Genomic DNA, 16293 nt, shown 5'->3' on the forward strand with positions numbered 1-16293 from the left:
GTTTGAATGTATTTGTGTCATTATATGATTGTGACTAGTTCATGTGTGTTAAGAAAGGTGTGATTGGTCTTTCCCACCCGCAGGTCTGGGTCTCAGAGTTTCCATTAGGAAAACAAAACACTTCCCGTCCTAACCTTTATACATGCGTACGTGCAACTCTCTACATGCACTGAGTTTGTCAGTGCTGTGATCACACTGCCGGTCAGTGCTATTACTTCTGAATGAGAAAATATACATATCTTTTTTAAAATAATACTGAATGACAAAGTCTGACTTGGAAAATACTGTAACATGGGAAGCTATTGCGATGGCAACTTACAATTGCAATACATTCGGCAGGATTTCTTACTTCAGCCCTTATAGATGCAGTAAAGTTTAATCTAAAATTACAGTTTTTTGAATGAATCAAAAATACTAAGCTTTCAGAACACATTCACTTTTGTTGAAGCAAAGAGTAACTTGGTTTGTTGGTACAACATTTATCCTTTAATTACTGACAATTAACAATGCTAAACATTTCTATTCTCCCTGTATAAGTTGGTTTTATTGTGTGGTCTTGCTCTCCTACATGCACCAAAGTTCTTGTAACCAATGTTGAACAGTATCTGAAACACTGGAATCAAATGCAACAAAATAATTTGGACAGTGTTTCAGACGGACTTCATCTGGGCACTAAACTGGCTGAGGTGTAGAGAGGTGACACAGGAGCAGGTTAGTTATTTCAGATACATGTCCTTCAACGACACAGCACAAAAAGATGGATTTCTCCTTCGGGATCAACAAATATCCCAATATGATAAGATCAGTAAAGAACTAGAGAAAGGAGGTTTGTGCTGACCTCCTGTCGCCCTCAACTTATGTAGACTGGACAGTGTGGATGTGGAAAACAGTGTTTGTGTGTGTGACAGAGAGAGAGAGGGTGCAAACATTAGTCCTGCTCTGTCCATGGGTAATAGTCAAATTATCTGGTTCACTAAAACACATCTGTATACACACACCCACACAGACTGCATTGTGTTGTGAAAGCATCGGTTCTTGTTCCAAACTATTTCTTCCATTGACTTGCCTAAATCTCTGTTCACCTTTCACCCTGTGCACCTCCCTTGTTTCCGTCTCTCAGACTTGTTTTTTTATTTACCCTTTGCCGTTTCTATACCCTCCCTCTCGCCACTGCTTTCACCCATACAATCCAATGAAGCTCTGCATTGAGGCTTCAAACTTTAGTCCTGGCGGAGAAATATGTGTGCGTGTGTGTGTGTGTGTGTGTGTGTGAGACAAGAGACAACCGAGGAGAGTGAGGTGATGAGAAGAGGATGGGGGAATGAATTAGCGAATAAGAGTCAGGGGTATTCTACTGCAGTTTAGCTCAAAATCCAACCATTTTACAGTGATAGAAGTAGCCTGTCTGACTAATTTAGGCTATGCCTCTAAACAGTGCCTCCTAGCCCACTGACATGAACTGCATGTTAAAAACCCAGTCTGTAGGTCATAGGGTTGTGCAGCATGCCAGATCAAGTTTTTCTTTATTTCCATCCATTTTATACTTTATACCATTCCTTAAATAGAAAAATGTTCCACGAATATTTTTATATGTAATCTCACTACACTATGTATAAAGCTGTACACTTTGATGAAATAAATGGTCAACATATTAACAGGATTCTTTCAAATGTTGCAGTTGCTGCTCATGAGTTTTATTTTGAGGCGTGCAATCATTCTCTATTGCAGTAAAACCAAGTGTGTTTTTTTGGGATGTTGAATTTTTAGCTCCCCAGTTATCCCTGAAGTCCAGAGAACCAAGAAATTAACGTAGAAACTATTGTCTTGTGTTTGAGTTTTTACTTTGAACTGTATGCACTTCTGAACCAGAAAATGTGGCCACAAGGTTATATAACAATTTATCCATCTCATGTTCCAAAATGAATGCAACTATTTGGTAATGTCTTCCATCCAACGTGCCTTAAATCTGAAATGATAAGAACCTCACAGATTCAGAAAAGCACAGCAATGTCTGTAGATGCCTCACTGAACTCTGCTGAACTTTGTGAGATGCTCCTTTGTTTCACTTCATCTGTCTTAATAAAAAACATAGTCAAAATATTGTCCTGCCATTTTTATCATTATATAGAATCCCTAGATGAAACTTTCGTGAGATATATTTATTTTAAAGAAGCAAATCTGTATATTTAAGAAGCAGTTCAGTTTGAAGAAGATGAACACAGAAATGTGTCTGTCAAAACGCCTATCTGCCACATTGTGTTTTTTCATTCCCTTCCTATAATCTTTGATAGGAAACTGAATTTTCTGTTGTTTCAGTGTTTAGAGATTTCACCATGGGTGTGTTCAAGAAAAACAAATATCTAAAATGTGTCATGTCAAATGAACATTAATCAGTGCTGTGATTCTCAGCCACCAGACTACACACCTTGCAGAGCCAGTGGAAGATTTACATGATAATTACACTGCACATACTTACCTTGACCTGTGTGTCACTCTGAACAATATGATGACTTTGTAAAAATAATCATTAATGTTGTTGTTAATGAAATACTCCTGATTTATACTACTGATTTATAGAAAAAAATAATAAATAATAATAAACAAATTATGACCATAACATGTTTGTAGATACAATTATGATATAATTATAACATCAGTAACCTAATCTTCTGAAGTATAATATTCTGCCGATGTGATAACTCCTATGGGATGCCTTTGAATAAATTCAAATAAAGAGTTACTAGGACATCTTGTGGTCAAATACCAGTAGTGCATACACCTCCTCATACCGCACTATAAGCCTACATTTCATTTTAAAGAAAAATTACTTTTTAATTGTTACGAATGCTTAATAGGACTTTATTAAGCATTCGTAACAATTAAAAAGGTAGCCTATTTTATGCTATTCCATTGACCACATAAATTGTATCATGTCCCTTCTTCCTGGTGGTGTGAACACAGTCGTCTATGTTTTTATTTCCGGTGTATATTCTTTTGATGACCTGCTGGGTTTAGCTTTATTATTACTGATTTAACTTCGGTCTTTCTAAATAACTTTAAGGGGTTCATCAAAAACCAGAATGCAATGAGTAGCCTAAACTGTAGGCCAGTTACAGAACTAAACATATCTAGGCTAACGCACAGACTTATACATAGGAGCAATGAAATGGTGTTAGCAGGCTGGTGGTATGGGACCAGTACCCAGAGGTGTGTGTGATGAATGTTAGACTTTATACTGTATATCTCCTCCTGACCATGTCATCACCATCTCCTGAGCTTGATGTCTCCTATTAAAGCCCGGAAAGGCTGAAAGCTATGTGGTTGTTGTCCCGCACTACCGGTATCTGGCTGTCGGTGAGGACGTGGCGTGGCGGAAACCCCGGAGACCGGAGCATAAAGAGAAGCTCCTCGCGCAAACTCACTGGCTCTACGGCGGCTCCGATCTTCCACGTGTACCCTGTCATTGACCAAAACACACCGATCTCCGTGGCAGCCTGGGAGCGCGCGTGCGGCCGCTGTTGCGCAGTGCAGACCGGGAGGCGGTGCGGGGCAGAGGTGTGCTGGAGATATGAACCTGTAAACGGAAAGCTGCTCGAATTAGGGTTTTTTTACGGTACACACATCAACTATGCAGACAGGTAGGCTCGTTACCACTCCGAGTACAGATGTTGAGTATTGATCCAGCTGTAGACCTCAATGATGCGTTCACTGTGCGCGTTACTTCAGTTCATACATATTTAACCGGGGGCTAGTCTTTTTATGCTACTCCTAGCCATCCTTTAACTTGTATTTGTTTTAAAGCAGGCATGTGATGTCAAAGCAGGAAGACGATGTGAGTTTATCAGAAATAGTCAGTGTTTACAACGTGTATGCTGTACTCACGCTGCAGTGAGTGGTTGGTGTCAGCCGTGGGTCAGGTGTGGCTGTGTGTTAGCATCGCTGCTGCTCCATATGAGCTGCAGCACGACACCGAATTTGTAATTATATGCAGGAGAATGGGGATATCTACAGTAAATCTCAATTTGGGCGGATAAATTCATGACTGCATCCTAAGAATTAATTTTGTACAGATGTGGTGTGAATTTAAAACATCGTGTGCTTGCAGGGATGTTCATGGAGTCTCACCTGGGCAGCTCGGTCCAATGTGTCCTGTTCCTGCTCATACACTTGTGCCTGGCTGCACCAGGTGTACCTGGGACGCAAAGGTAACGCCACCTACCTACTCTCAAGCTTCACTCTCACTTTCTTTTTCTTTTATATATATACCTAGGCATAAAAATTTTTAGTATTTCGAGTAAATATACTGTTATTTTGTCATAATAGATACATTTTTATAAAAAAATGATTTTGCACAATGAGCATATCGGCAAGGGCTGCAATATCAGGATATTTGAAGCAGACCTTTTGCCAAACATGGCAAATTAAGTATGCCTCATGTAAGGATGGTACAGTTCTGTTGTTCAAGCTCTTTTGTATTCGCTTATTAGATAAAATAAAATAAATTAAATTAATATTTTTATATATCTGCATGTTGAATTTAAAATAATCACAAAAAAGATATCTTTTTATTTCCATCCTTAATTGTTTGTCTCTCAGGGAGGAATCACTAGATGCCCATCCCCCTTCACTAACGCTAGCCAATCCCTTTGGCTCTGGAGAGGAGAATCGCAAGTAAGTGACACATAAACAATGTACTGGTGTTATACATCCAGCTCATTTTGAGCCACAACTTTGCTTAATTGCTTTCTTGAAAGGAGAAGGATTGATACAGTATGTAAGTAGAAAGCCTTTTCGATCTTTGTTCCTACAGTATGACTAAATGCTCAAAATGCAGATTAAAATATTTTCCTCAGATGATGATAAAAAACATAAATTACAAAGAATATAGATATTTACCGTCATGCGTTGTTTTGTGAGACTACTGTATGACTTAGTAGTTAGCAGTGAAATCAGAGGCACAACATGCAAACTACATCCAAATTTATTCAACCTGCTGTCTGATTCAGTGTACTGAGCTGCAGCTGTCTGGTCACTGTGGACTTTGGCTGCCGTGTTGTGCTAATGATGTGGCCTGTACCATGTACTGATAGAAGAGAGAGATTAGAGGAGCAATAACACTGCTTTATATTGCAATTATGAGATTCCTTTATGGAGACAGAGAAAATATAGATTTACTCTCACACAAATAAAATGGCTTACCTTGCTATCTCTGCTACTGTACAGCAATATGAACTGGCCCACTGTGAGTTACATGATTAATTTATTCAGGGAACAAAATGAGAGACACAACCACTTTGTGGATTTGTATGTTGTTGGTGACAATGTGGCTGCAGCTTCATTCCATTGGCTGATAGGACTAATGGATGTGAACACTACTCTATCACAGTGGTACTTTAAGTCTATTGAGCATATGACCAGACAGACACGTTTGTGAACAGGATCTGCACCTCGCCTGAGAAACTATTGCTCAGGATGCACAGGAGGCCTTTGTGAAGTCTTGATGGAAAAAAGGGCTTCTTCGGGAACAAAATGTTCTATTATAAGATGAGTGTTAAAGTATTTCAAACATGTTGCCATGGATGTGAGCACTACTTTATCTATTGCCTGTGCATTGGACAAAAAAATTTCAAATTTATGGCAAATTCTACCATGACATGCATCTCAAGATCAAGTGGGACAGACTGTGAAGGACGAGACTTGAGACCCTCTATAAGCTCCTGATAAAAACTTTGATCAAAATGAGTTTCCTCCTGAGCAGGATGTTGTGGACTGAAACAGCACTGCTACTTTATACACATTTAAGAGCAGAGCGGCTCACAGTTCGTCTCCTGTCCAAAACAATTACGCAATTTTACAAATCTAGATATTTTGATTCTAACTTTGTTTTTTTCTTTCTTTTGCCTCTTAGAGCTTTTGCAACCAGTCTGATTTATATCCGGACACAGTGGCTAGTCACTACCCTCAGGGTTGAATAAATCTGACCCCTCTCTGTCAATTTTTGGCTCTAAATGTCAGGAGTTTTGACTAGAACCCAGACGCAGACAAGCAGACAGTTCAGAAAGGTTTAAACAGTTTATTGAACAACAAGAACAAAGCAAGGTAAGATTTTGGCAAAAAGGGGAAATTCCTCAGGTGGAGGGCAGGTGTGGCAAAGGCAGGCAAGGCAGATGTAGCTGGAGAAGCTGGTTGGAGAATGTTTGTTTCCCTCGCAGCTTCTGTAAGTTAGGCAGAGCAGAAGGCAGAACCGGTAACACAGGAACTTCAACTAAACACAGAGAAGCAGGGTCATCAGCAGACAACAGACCAAAACAGGTTTCAGACTGGTTCAAGTACAAAAACTGGCTAGACATTAATGGCACCGACTGATCATGACTTAACAATCCAGTGGAGGATAGGGGTGAAGCCAGGACTTAAGAAGCCACTGATGAGCCACAGGAGTCAGGTGTGTCAATCAGCAATTGCCAGCAGCTGTAAAGAGAGCGCCAAGCCACGGGGAGGCAGTCCCACAACTCAGGGACTGGGAGAAAAGAGCGAGCGAGAAACAGGCAGACAGAAACAAAAACTCACCAAGCATCCCTCACTCACCCAAAAAAAGAAATTAAAATGAAAAAAAGCACACAGGCTGTGACTTCCCTGTTTGTGGAGTTTTGACATTAAATGATTGTTTGAAATGTACTCTGTGCTGCGTATGCCACAGGTTGCTGCAAAGCTACATTCAATCCAGTCTGAAGGAGGACCAAGGAGCACCAGAAATCAGTACCTGGGAGCAAGGTAGACATCTCCGCCTACTGATGTAACACTTACATACGTTCGGACACATGGACACATTGATCATCACTATTGAATATACAGTACATACTCTGAATACACAGACGGCTGTTTATTAAAATCCTGCATTGCTAAACAATGTCTAATGTTCTAAAAAGTAATTTTCTATGACTTTGGCATGGTAAATCTTTTTAAAGCTGTGCAAAATATAAACATTCCAGACCAAAGAAGCAATTATTCTGGTAGAACATCTGTGTCCCAAACCATCAGTTGTAAACATCACTGCAGTTGTGTTTCTGTGTTTACAGTAGGGGGGGGGGGGTCATGCTGTACATCCTCTGCACTTATACTGCAGCAGTGTATTGAATGTGTTATTAAACATGTCAGTCTTCTCCTGCTTTGTATCAGAGGTGTTCTTCCTGTTTCGTCTTTTTGACTACGATCGCAGTGGACTCCTGGATGGCTTGGAGATGATGAAGCTAGTTTCAGACTATAACTCCCATCATACACCTGGAGCACAGGCCAGTGAGCTGGTGAGGAGGAGTGGCTGTGTGTGTGTGTTTGAACTGACATTGTATTTGTGTGTACATCTCCAACACTTTCATACTTTTTTACATGTTTATCTGATATGTGTGTGTGTGTGTGCATATGGTGTTTTCTGAGTTCAGGTGGTGTCTATGGTAGATTTCTTACTCCAGACTCAGGATTTAAACCAGGACGGCCTGTTGGCCCCATCCGAGTTGCTGTCTCCTTCATTACCTCACACACAGGTACTGCATATTTACAAACTCTTGTCCATTTACAGAAACACTCAACTTTATGTAATTATAATGTAGTATGGTCAGGCAGTGTATATTTATGAAAAAGTTTATTACTGTTGTTGATTCTTTTGTGTGCTTACTGGTGCAACATGTTGTAACCACCAAACATACAACATCTTCAGAAAATAAACGTTAAAACATTGTGATATAAAAATGTGAAAAAACATGAAAGTAATCCCAACTCAAGGTTCACTTACTAGCTTTTTCAAATGTTTTATTAAATATTTGAATAAAAACAAAAAGCTGGTAAGTGTACCTTGAGCTTGCAAATGTTTTGTCTAAGTCTGTATTTTGTTTTTGTCATTAGATACAAAAAAAGTATGTTATAATATATAATATTTATTTTGATTACATTTTAATAGAATACATGATTAGTTTTGATGTTTTATCAACATTTAACATGTAGACTGAGGTTTATATTTTAAGTATATTTTAAGAATGCGTTTCATATTGGTTTACTGAGCTGTACCTAATTTTATTCTCATTTATGGTTGAGTGCAGTAACATTACCTTATATTTTCCACCTCAGGACTCCAGCAACAACAACGCACCTCACCAGGAGCAGGATGTGGCAGTGGAGAAGAAGCTGTCAAACCCCAGTACTGATGAGGAGCAGGCAGGAGCAGCAGAGCAGAGAGAGGAGGCTCCGGAGGAGTTGCAGCCTCAAGATGAAGAGCAACCTCAACATGAAGTAAAGGCAGCAGATGAAGAACTCATTAAGCCAGTAGACGAACAGCATGGACAAGAAATCCCAGAAGCCCCAGCAGCAGAACAGGGGCAGCACCACAATGCCCCTGTTCATGTGGGGCAACCAGAGATATGAATGCATCTGCATATACTGGTTCAGTCCACACTATAATTCTGTGCTCTCGAGTCAAGCCACTAGAAGAGATTGAGATTCTACCATCCGTTTCAGTTGACAGTTAGACATTGATAAATTATTGACAAATAAAAAGATGAATCAGTATTCCTGTCACTTTATTAGACAACTTTTTCTACAACAATTACCAAGTACCTATTGGTTTTAACTATGAATGCAAAGATTTTTAGAGCTGTAAAAGGTCAAAAAGTCCTGAATTCAAAATGCACTTTTATCCATATTAGTAAAACAGAAGCCATTATTAATAGAGATTAGTACTTTTGAGTATTTTTATTTTCTCCCAGCAAGTGAAACAGTTGATCATCTCATTTAAAAAAATTTGAACAAATGTGCTTGATTTTTAATATTTTATTTGCTAGAAATGTATTTATTTACCATTTTCTGTAATACTTGAAAAATTTAGCATATTTTTAATGTGTTTGAGTTTTTCTATGTAGTTGTTTCATAAACACACTGATTTGCCTTATTGTGTCTGACCCACTCTTTGGTTTTGCACCTATTACTGATGCACCAGGAGTGCATCTGGACTGTTATTTGGTTAAACTAGTCTCATTTACAGACAGTTCAGTTTAGCCAGTGTGACAGGGCACAATGGTACACTAGTGTGACTCAATGAGTCAAGTTGGGAACCATGAAATTACAGAACAGTACTGTGCTCTTAATGACAGTTACAGCCTTTTGCCACCAGTCTTTTAGGCTATGGGCTTAAAGACTTTCATGTTCATAATTGAGGTAAGGAAGGCCCCATTTAAAATAAGATCTAATGTAATATTAAATTATGCTTTAATCTGCTTGAAATGTGTTTACAATATTAAAGGGTTTAATAATTGTTAAAAAAAAAATATTATAACCCTTAATGAATTTATACAGCTGGAGTAAATAAAGCAGTGATTTCTTTCATTCTGTCTCCTGTTTCTAAGATTTGTTGGAGAAACACAACAATGGTTCGCATTAATTAATTCTGGGTATTGGTACAGTAAAGATTTTTTTGGTTTTAACATTTATTCCTTAAAACGTAGGCCTACTGGTCGCTATTTATAAGCTACTAGTACTGATTTATTAGCCACTAGTAACTTTTTTAGTTACTAGTAACTAATTGAAGATTTTTTTTCCCACTGAAATCTATGCTATGGTGATATCTGCACTGCAATTCCCCATAGATTTCAATGGCAAAAATGCAATGCAATTAGTTACTAGTAACTAAAAATAGTTAGGCTACTAGTATCTAATCAATTGTAAGAGGGGAAGAGTTGCTAGTAACTGATGGAATAGTTACTAACTTAGTGACTAATAAATAAGTACTAGTAGCTTTTAATAGCGACAAGTAAGTTTTAAGGAATGTTAAAACGGCGTGCCATAGTTCTACAATACAGTATTAAAATGTACTTTGTTTTATTAGATAGCTCTGACTATTTTCATTTAGCTACATAACTGCTCCTTTACGAAACCAGTCAGTCGCTAGGCAACAGGGCAAACATGGCAGAGAACAAGCAAACTGCAGGTTCGTCACTTACCGACTTTGACTTATCTTAATTAAACTCTCATGTTCAGTCATCAATTAAAGGGACAGGTTTTTGTGTATCTAAACGCCCCGTGGCGCCATAATAATGATGCCTTCAAAATGATGGTCCCATAGCCGACAGTTATTTGCATGAAAGTTTTGACATTGGAGTTCAGTTACTAGCTAAGCTAACGTTAGCTCTTGGCTCTGCTCCTGGTGTCCCTCTCTTCTCTACTGTCTGACAGAGTCCGCTGTGTCAGATGTCCACAAGAAGATCAAAGCAGCTTTTGAAGCTTTTGACTACGAGTCTAACAACACGGTTGATGTTCGGTGAGCTCCAAATGCACAGACTTGCTCTCCCGGGTTCATAAACCAGATGTAATGTGAAAACACATTAATCTGAACCCTTTAGGTCACAACTCATAACTTATATATGTTCAAAATATGAATAAACTTCCATACTTAAGTTACCTACATCACAAATCTAATCTAATCAAATATAGTTGTTTAATGAATATACTCAACATCAAGGTCAGTTTGTGTTGAGAGAGTCATAGGTGTAGTTTATAAGGAAAATGACCTCTGTTCCTATTGTTTTCATATTTATTTTAAAATAAACTGAAACACTTTTCACTTGCCACTTAAATGAGGTGATGTTATATTGGCAGTGATAGTGAGGAGAAATGTGGTGGTTTGACACAAGTTTGACTCAGTGAGCCAGGTGAACAGATTAGCACCATCATACACAGTTTACATGCAGTTGTGGTATAGTGGTATACAGTGTGGTATGGGTAAAACGTGTGTTATGGAAATAAAGTGAGCCAGGTTCAGGTGTGATGAAGAAGTAAATAAGTTTATTTGTATAGCACCTTTCACAGATAAAAATCACAAAGTGCTTCACAATAAAATGCGATCCAATACAAAAAAGTAAAATACAATGCATAAGAAAATTTAAATACAAATGGAAAACATAGAACAAACAACCATAAAAACCCCTCGTCTAACTAAATTTCTGCTTCAATAGCAGTCTTCAGTTGCTTGAACAGAATTCACACAACGTAGAAAGGGAGGCAATGCATTCCTCAGACTATGTCCCACTGCTTGGAATAATCGATCTCCTCTGGTTTTAAAATGAGTGTGTGGAACCAGCCTCAAATGGATAGCAGTGCATCCTTATCAAGGCAGCTGCATCAGTCAGTTGAACATGCAGGCAGAGAGGAGAGACAGAGTCTGACTTACTTGTCTGAGAGTCACTGACTGTCACCTTTGGCTTACTTAAGCTCAGCAATTGACCATAATATCCTGGGGAAAACCTGTGTCATAGTACCACTAAAATTCCTCAACAACATGATGTTTGTTTTACAGGGAGATTGGCACCATCATCTTTTCCTTGGGTTGCTTCCCCTCTCAGGCAGACCTACATGACTTTATAGCTGAGGTCAGAACAGTGTTTACTTATATTTTGGTCATATTTTGGATAAATAAAAGAACTGGTTTGAGTATCTATTACACCTCCTAGTGTCACCCTCATTTAAAATACCATCTGATTATCTTAAATGTTGCATTTATTGTTAATTTGCTGTTGTGCAAATTACCTATATGCCTGAAAGATATAATGTACAGAGACAGGTGTTCCTGACTTTTACACCAGTGAAATTATAAGCAGACAGAGCTTGTTCAAGAACCAAAACACAGCATATTTGTCCTATTGAACCAGGTGGAAGAGGACCACACAGGATATATCCATTTGGAAAGATTCCTCCCAGCCATGACCAAAGTGCTGCTGGAGCACAAGTAAGACACTTCTATTATCTTGCCAGTTGTGTTGTTTTGTTTGTATAACTGAACCTGAATAAATAAAAATGCTGAATTTTGAGGGTGAGGATGTCATGATGCAAAGAGGTGCTCATTTTAAACCTAATTATTTATTATGTAGCGGGTCTTTCTACAAGATGGTACTGTGGGAGCAAATGCCTGACCTTTCACTGGTATGAGTTTTCAGATTGATTTTCTATTTGGTAAATCTAATGAGGAAGTTACTGCAGTGTTTCACAAAATAGATGTGTGTTGTAAAGGTCTGCAAATGCTACCACTGTGGGCTGTTGTCTGATCATTACACCTTAAGATTATGTTTTTTTCATCACCAAATGTCAGACTTATTTAGCCCTTGTGTAGTATTTGGGTCTGTGGAACCCACTTAGAAAAATTGTATACTGAAATAGTTTTTCTTTCCCTGCACTCTGTACCATGTGTCAACAGTGTGTCAAAATACATGTTTGACACACTGTTTTACAACCACCTGTATAATGTTATTTCACTCTTACCTCAAAGTCGGGGAGGGACACAACAAATAAATAGCTTTGCGTTGGTGGCTTGTTATTACAGTTAACCAGAGAATCTCAAAAATCATAAAAACTAATAGCATATTTAGTGATAAATCTGATCTAGCAATGGTAAATGGCAAATATTAACCATAACTGCTTGAAACTGAAATGAAGTCAACATCTGTCAAGTATTTTAACATATATTTTTATGGCTTTATTGTTTTACAACCACAATAATGTTGTGGGTCCACCAGACCGTACAAGAGTTAAATAATAATTGCCACAAATTTGCGCTTTTCTGTTGTTAAAGCTGCTAAATAGGTTCTAAAGTGCATGCTCCGTAATTTACATTTTTGTGAAAACCGTGTGTGTGTGTATTTTAGGTTCCCTCCCATACCTGAGGACCTTCTGCTTCAGGCCTTTGAGGTGAGGCCAGCTGCTGTTTCCTCATATTCTCCAGTGCTGTAGTTTATGAGCTTTTAACAGGTTAGCTGACACTTTCTCAATTTTATCTGGTAACCACAGATTCCCGCAACATCCCTTTTCAGCACCTTTGACTGCATAGTGTCTAAATAATAATAATAATAATACATTTTATTTGTGTAGCACTTTACTCAAAGGCACTTTACAAGACAATAACAGAAACAGGAAGAGCAACATCAGTATAAAAAGAACTACAAACAACTAGAAACTGTAGAAGCATTAACAGTATAAAACAACTACAATAATGAAAAGGAGAGGGGCGGGCTAATGATCACAGGTTAAAAGTGGATTTAAATAGGTGGATTTTGAGTGTGGTTTTGTAAGAGGGGAGTGAGGTTAAATTTTTGTTGTTTAAAGCATGAAGGCAATAAGTGTTTTTCCAGGTTCTAGACAAAGAGAAGAAAGGATACCTGGAACCTGAGGAGCTGACAAAGTACATGACACAGGAAGGTAAAGCAGATGCTTTCTGTTTTTACTGTGAGAAGTGTGTGGTGAAACGGTCATTATCTCATATATATGTTTTTGTGTCTCTAACCCTTACTTCTAGAAAACAACCTATAATGTAAAACTGTATTTTAACCATGGCTGCTGTGTGTCTTTTGTCGCTTGTGTTTAAACCAGGTGAGCTCTTTACTCAGGAGGAGATGGATGAGATGCTGACAGCACTCGCTGATCATGAGAAGAACCTTATCTATTACAAAGACTTAATCAACCAGCTGACCATTGACCCTGACATGTAGAAAGTCACAGTAACTGTTGTATAACACACAGTATTACAAACACACTGTTCTGTGTGTGTTATGTGTTCATGTCTGCATGTTTTTAGGATGGGCTTGTAGTTCTGATACTGTATAATTAATACGTTATTAAAAATGTATATCTAAGAGGTTTTCCAAAATCACATTAAATTGGAAAGTACAGTTAATGTATAAAGCGAGTGATGCAGTCTAATTTCTACATGAAGTCAGAAATCAAGATCACCACACGCAACTGTGATCTACTCAGGTTTGCCAGATAATGGAAAACACATTAGTCGTAATCTTACACTTGAATGGAATTAATAAGTAACTCAAACTGCTTGTGTCCGGGGATCTACTCCTTTCATTTCGACATCTTGAGATAATCCGGAGGTACTGAAATGTGTTTGTGTATTTAAGACAGAAAAGCTGTATTCGAGAAAGGGAGTTTGCTGCCTGACCAAACCCCAGAACATGGCCTCAAAATAGAGGCTGAAGCGTAGTGCCAGTTCTTAAAATAGCACAGGCTCCTTAAAAGCTCTGCAGAGGTGGATTTATACAGTAGGTGGAATTTTATAGGCTTGTACAATGTTTGTTTTTAATCTTGTGTACTAGATATGAGGGATTAAGCTCATGTGAGTGGTTGTAGGTTACATGTATGAACCCGTTATTACTAATTCCTGTTTGTTGGTTGAATACATAAAAGTATCAAACAAATGCAGGGTACTATTGTGAAAGTGAAGCTGTGCTTATTTCTACCTTATTTCTTAAGGTAGTCAGGGACGGGGATACTCTGCACTCCTGAAAATACTGTACAGACAACTCGCAGCAGTAATAAAATAAAGTCTTTGTGCAATTTAAAAGTGTAAATCCAGCCCCTCCCCAAGCTGCAACTGAGAATATTCATTGTTCGCTGATATATCTGGGAGAAGTAGGAGGTAATCTGGTCATTCATTTGACAAAAGGTTAGACTGTATGTGCAGCCAATGGACAGGCGGGAATCAGTAACACGATGAAGACCAGGAGGAACGATGCCCATATGAAGTGACTACATGAAACTAAAAATGAAATGTGTGCAATCTTAGAAGAGAGAAGAAAGGAAGCAACCTTCACCACGCTAAATTATGATGTTGTGACAAAGGAGCCATGATGCGACGATCCCATATTCCTCATCACAAATGTGTAGAAGAATTATAGAGTTCAGTGCATGATGGGCATGAACCTGATCAATAAATGACTCCCCATGTATGACAAAATAAACAAAACAATGATTGCTTTATCAGCGTAGCTTTTTATCTTAGGTGATTCTGTATTCAATAGTAATACATGCACGAAACAGTCAAACACAGCTTTGGAACAGGGATGGCATGCCTTATCTAGAGCTTAGATAAGTATGTGATATGGTAGCAGACACAAGCAGCTCTCCATCCGAGCATGAATGCATGCTGAAGTTCTGCTTTAAACATTTCACAGTAAAAACAATGACCCGTTAACTTTTGGTTTCCAATCACAAAGTCAAAGACATCAGAAAATAAAACATACTACAATAATAGGAAACATCTGTATTAAACATTCCCTTTTGACTAAACACCAAAAGGCAGAACAGAATCGGGCTCATTCACCTCCAGCACAAATCAAACCACAGCAAATCAGTAGAGTTTTGATAAACATTAAAGATTTAAAGGGGTTTCTTCATTCTCTCTTCACCTCATATTCATGTTACAATGCAACAAGTATATGTGTTCCTCCGTTGAAAGGGGCTTTAAGAAGCAGCTCAATACTTGACTAATAAAAAACTGTAAGCAAGGGGAAATTCTCCACCTGCACGTTGAGGTGTAGTTGTCAAACATACTTCATTCTGAATGGAGAAGCTGGGTCTTAGATGGAATGTTTGATTTGTACATAGTGAGAAAAATAGTATAGTTTAAGTCCAGTCTCGTCTGTAAATGCAGTTTCAAATAAAAGGGATTCCTGAGAAAAGTGAAACTAGGATTGACAGCCCTCTTTTCACTTATATTATCTTATTATTATTATTATTATAAGAAAATGGTTATAAATTCAGAAAGTAGTGGCTTTGACATAGAGTTGGTGTGAAGAGTTAAAGATATCTTACTGCAAGGAGTGGATCACACAGAAAATGTAATGTTTTAATAAATATCTTCTGTGTGATCCACTCCTCCACAGATTAAAAGGGATTCATGGTAACACTTCAAGTCAAGCTTACAATTTCATGTTACTAACCCCCTCTTTCTCAAAAATCTAAAACTAGATATGTGTTTCACTGTATGCAGCCATATCATGTGAGAATGTGACAACCACCTGCCAGTAACTTGCAATGTTATCAGCGGCAGTCCACTTAGGTTTTTTGGTCCTTAAAGAGCCATAAATAGACAGAGACAAGGGAAGAAGGAACAGTCAAGAAATGTGTCAGATAAAAGAAAGGTTTGACAAAATAACATGGAAGAGACAATGAGAAGAGGCAAAAAGGGAAGCTGACGCAAAAAGAATTTGGAGGTAGAGAGGAAATCTTTGACATCATATCCAGCAACCAACAGCGGTCTCTTAACCTTGTTTTTGCATTATTGCACTGCAACTAACACACAGAGGAATGCTAATCAAACACACCCAAACCAGTATGCACATTTTTCACATATATTAGGAAGAACAGGAGGCGACAATCTCCCTAGATTTCTACTTTAAATCTTTTTGCCTTTGAGAATGAGACAGCAGAGGGCAGAGGCAGGACGGCGCCTTCACATTAAAAAGGTTTCAGATGTGA

At 38.2% G+C, this 16293-nt stretch overlaps 2 protein-coding genes across 3 annotated transcripts; both read left to right on the forward strand.

Annotated features, from left to right (window-relative positions):
- The first annotated feature begins 3337 nt into the window (after nucleotides 1-3337).
- cgref1 (cell growth regulator with EF-hand domain 1) lies at nucleotides 3338-8556 on the forward strand. Of its 2 annotated transcripts, none has more exons than XM_046033191.1 (7): nucleotides 3338-3555; nucleotides 4106-4205; nucleotides 4597-4671; nucleotides 6698-6771; nucleotides 7177-7301; nucleotides 7437-7538; nucleotides 8119-8556. In XM_046033191.1, exons 2-7 carry the CDS (start codon nucleotides 4108-4110, stop codon nucleotides 8410-8412), a joined length of 768 nt encoding a protein of 255 aa, XP_045889147.1. In that variant the 5' UTR covers nucleotides 3338-3555; nucleotides 4106-4107; the 3' UTR covers nucleotides 8413-8556. The 2 variants fall into 2 exon arrangements, with proteins under 2 accessions (XP_045889147.1, XP_045889146.1); XM_046033190.1 differs by having other exon boundaries at nucleotides 3345-3638.
- A 1294-nt stretch (nucleotides 8557-9850) lies between these two features.
- Nucleotides 9851-13706, forward strand: efcab2 (EF-hand calcium binding domain 2). Its single transcript, XM_046033192.1, has 7 exons — nucleotides 9851-9970; nucleotides 10216-10300; nucleotides 11336-11408; nucleotides 11688-11764; nucleotides 12678-12720; nucleotides 13161-13227; nucleotides 13399-13706. The coding sequence occupies exons 1-7, from the start codon at nucleotides 9946-9948 to the stop codon at nucleotides 13515-13517; spliced, it is 489 nt and encodes a 162-aa protein (XP_045889148.1). The 5' UTR covers nucleotides 9851-9945; the 3' UTR covers nucleotides 13518-13706.
- Nucleotides 13707-16293: the final 2587 nt, after the last annotated feature.

Source organism: Micropterus dolomieu, linkage group LG20 (genome assembly GCF_021292245.1).
Source record: "Micropterus dolomieu isolate WLL.071019.BEF.003 ecotype Adirondacks linkage group LG20, ASM2129224v1, whole genome shotgun sequence".
Classification (NCBI taxonomy): Eukaryota; Metazoa; Chordata; class Actinopteri; order Centrarchiformes; family Centrarchidae; genus Micropterus; species Micropterus dolomieu.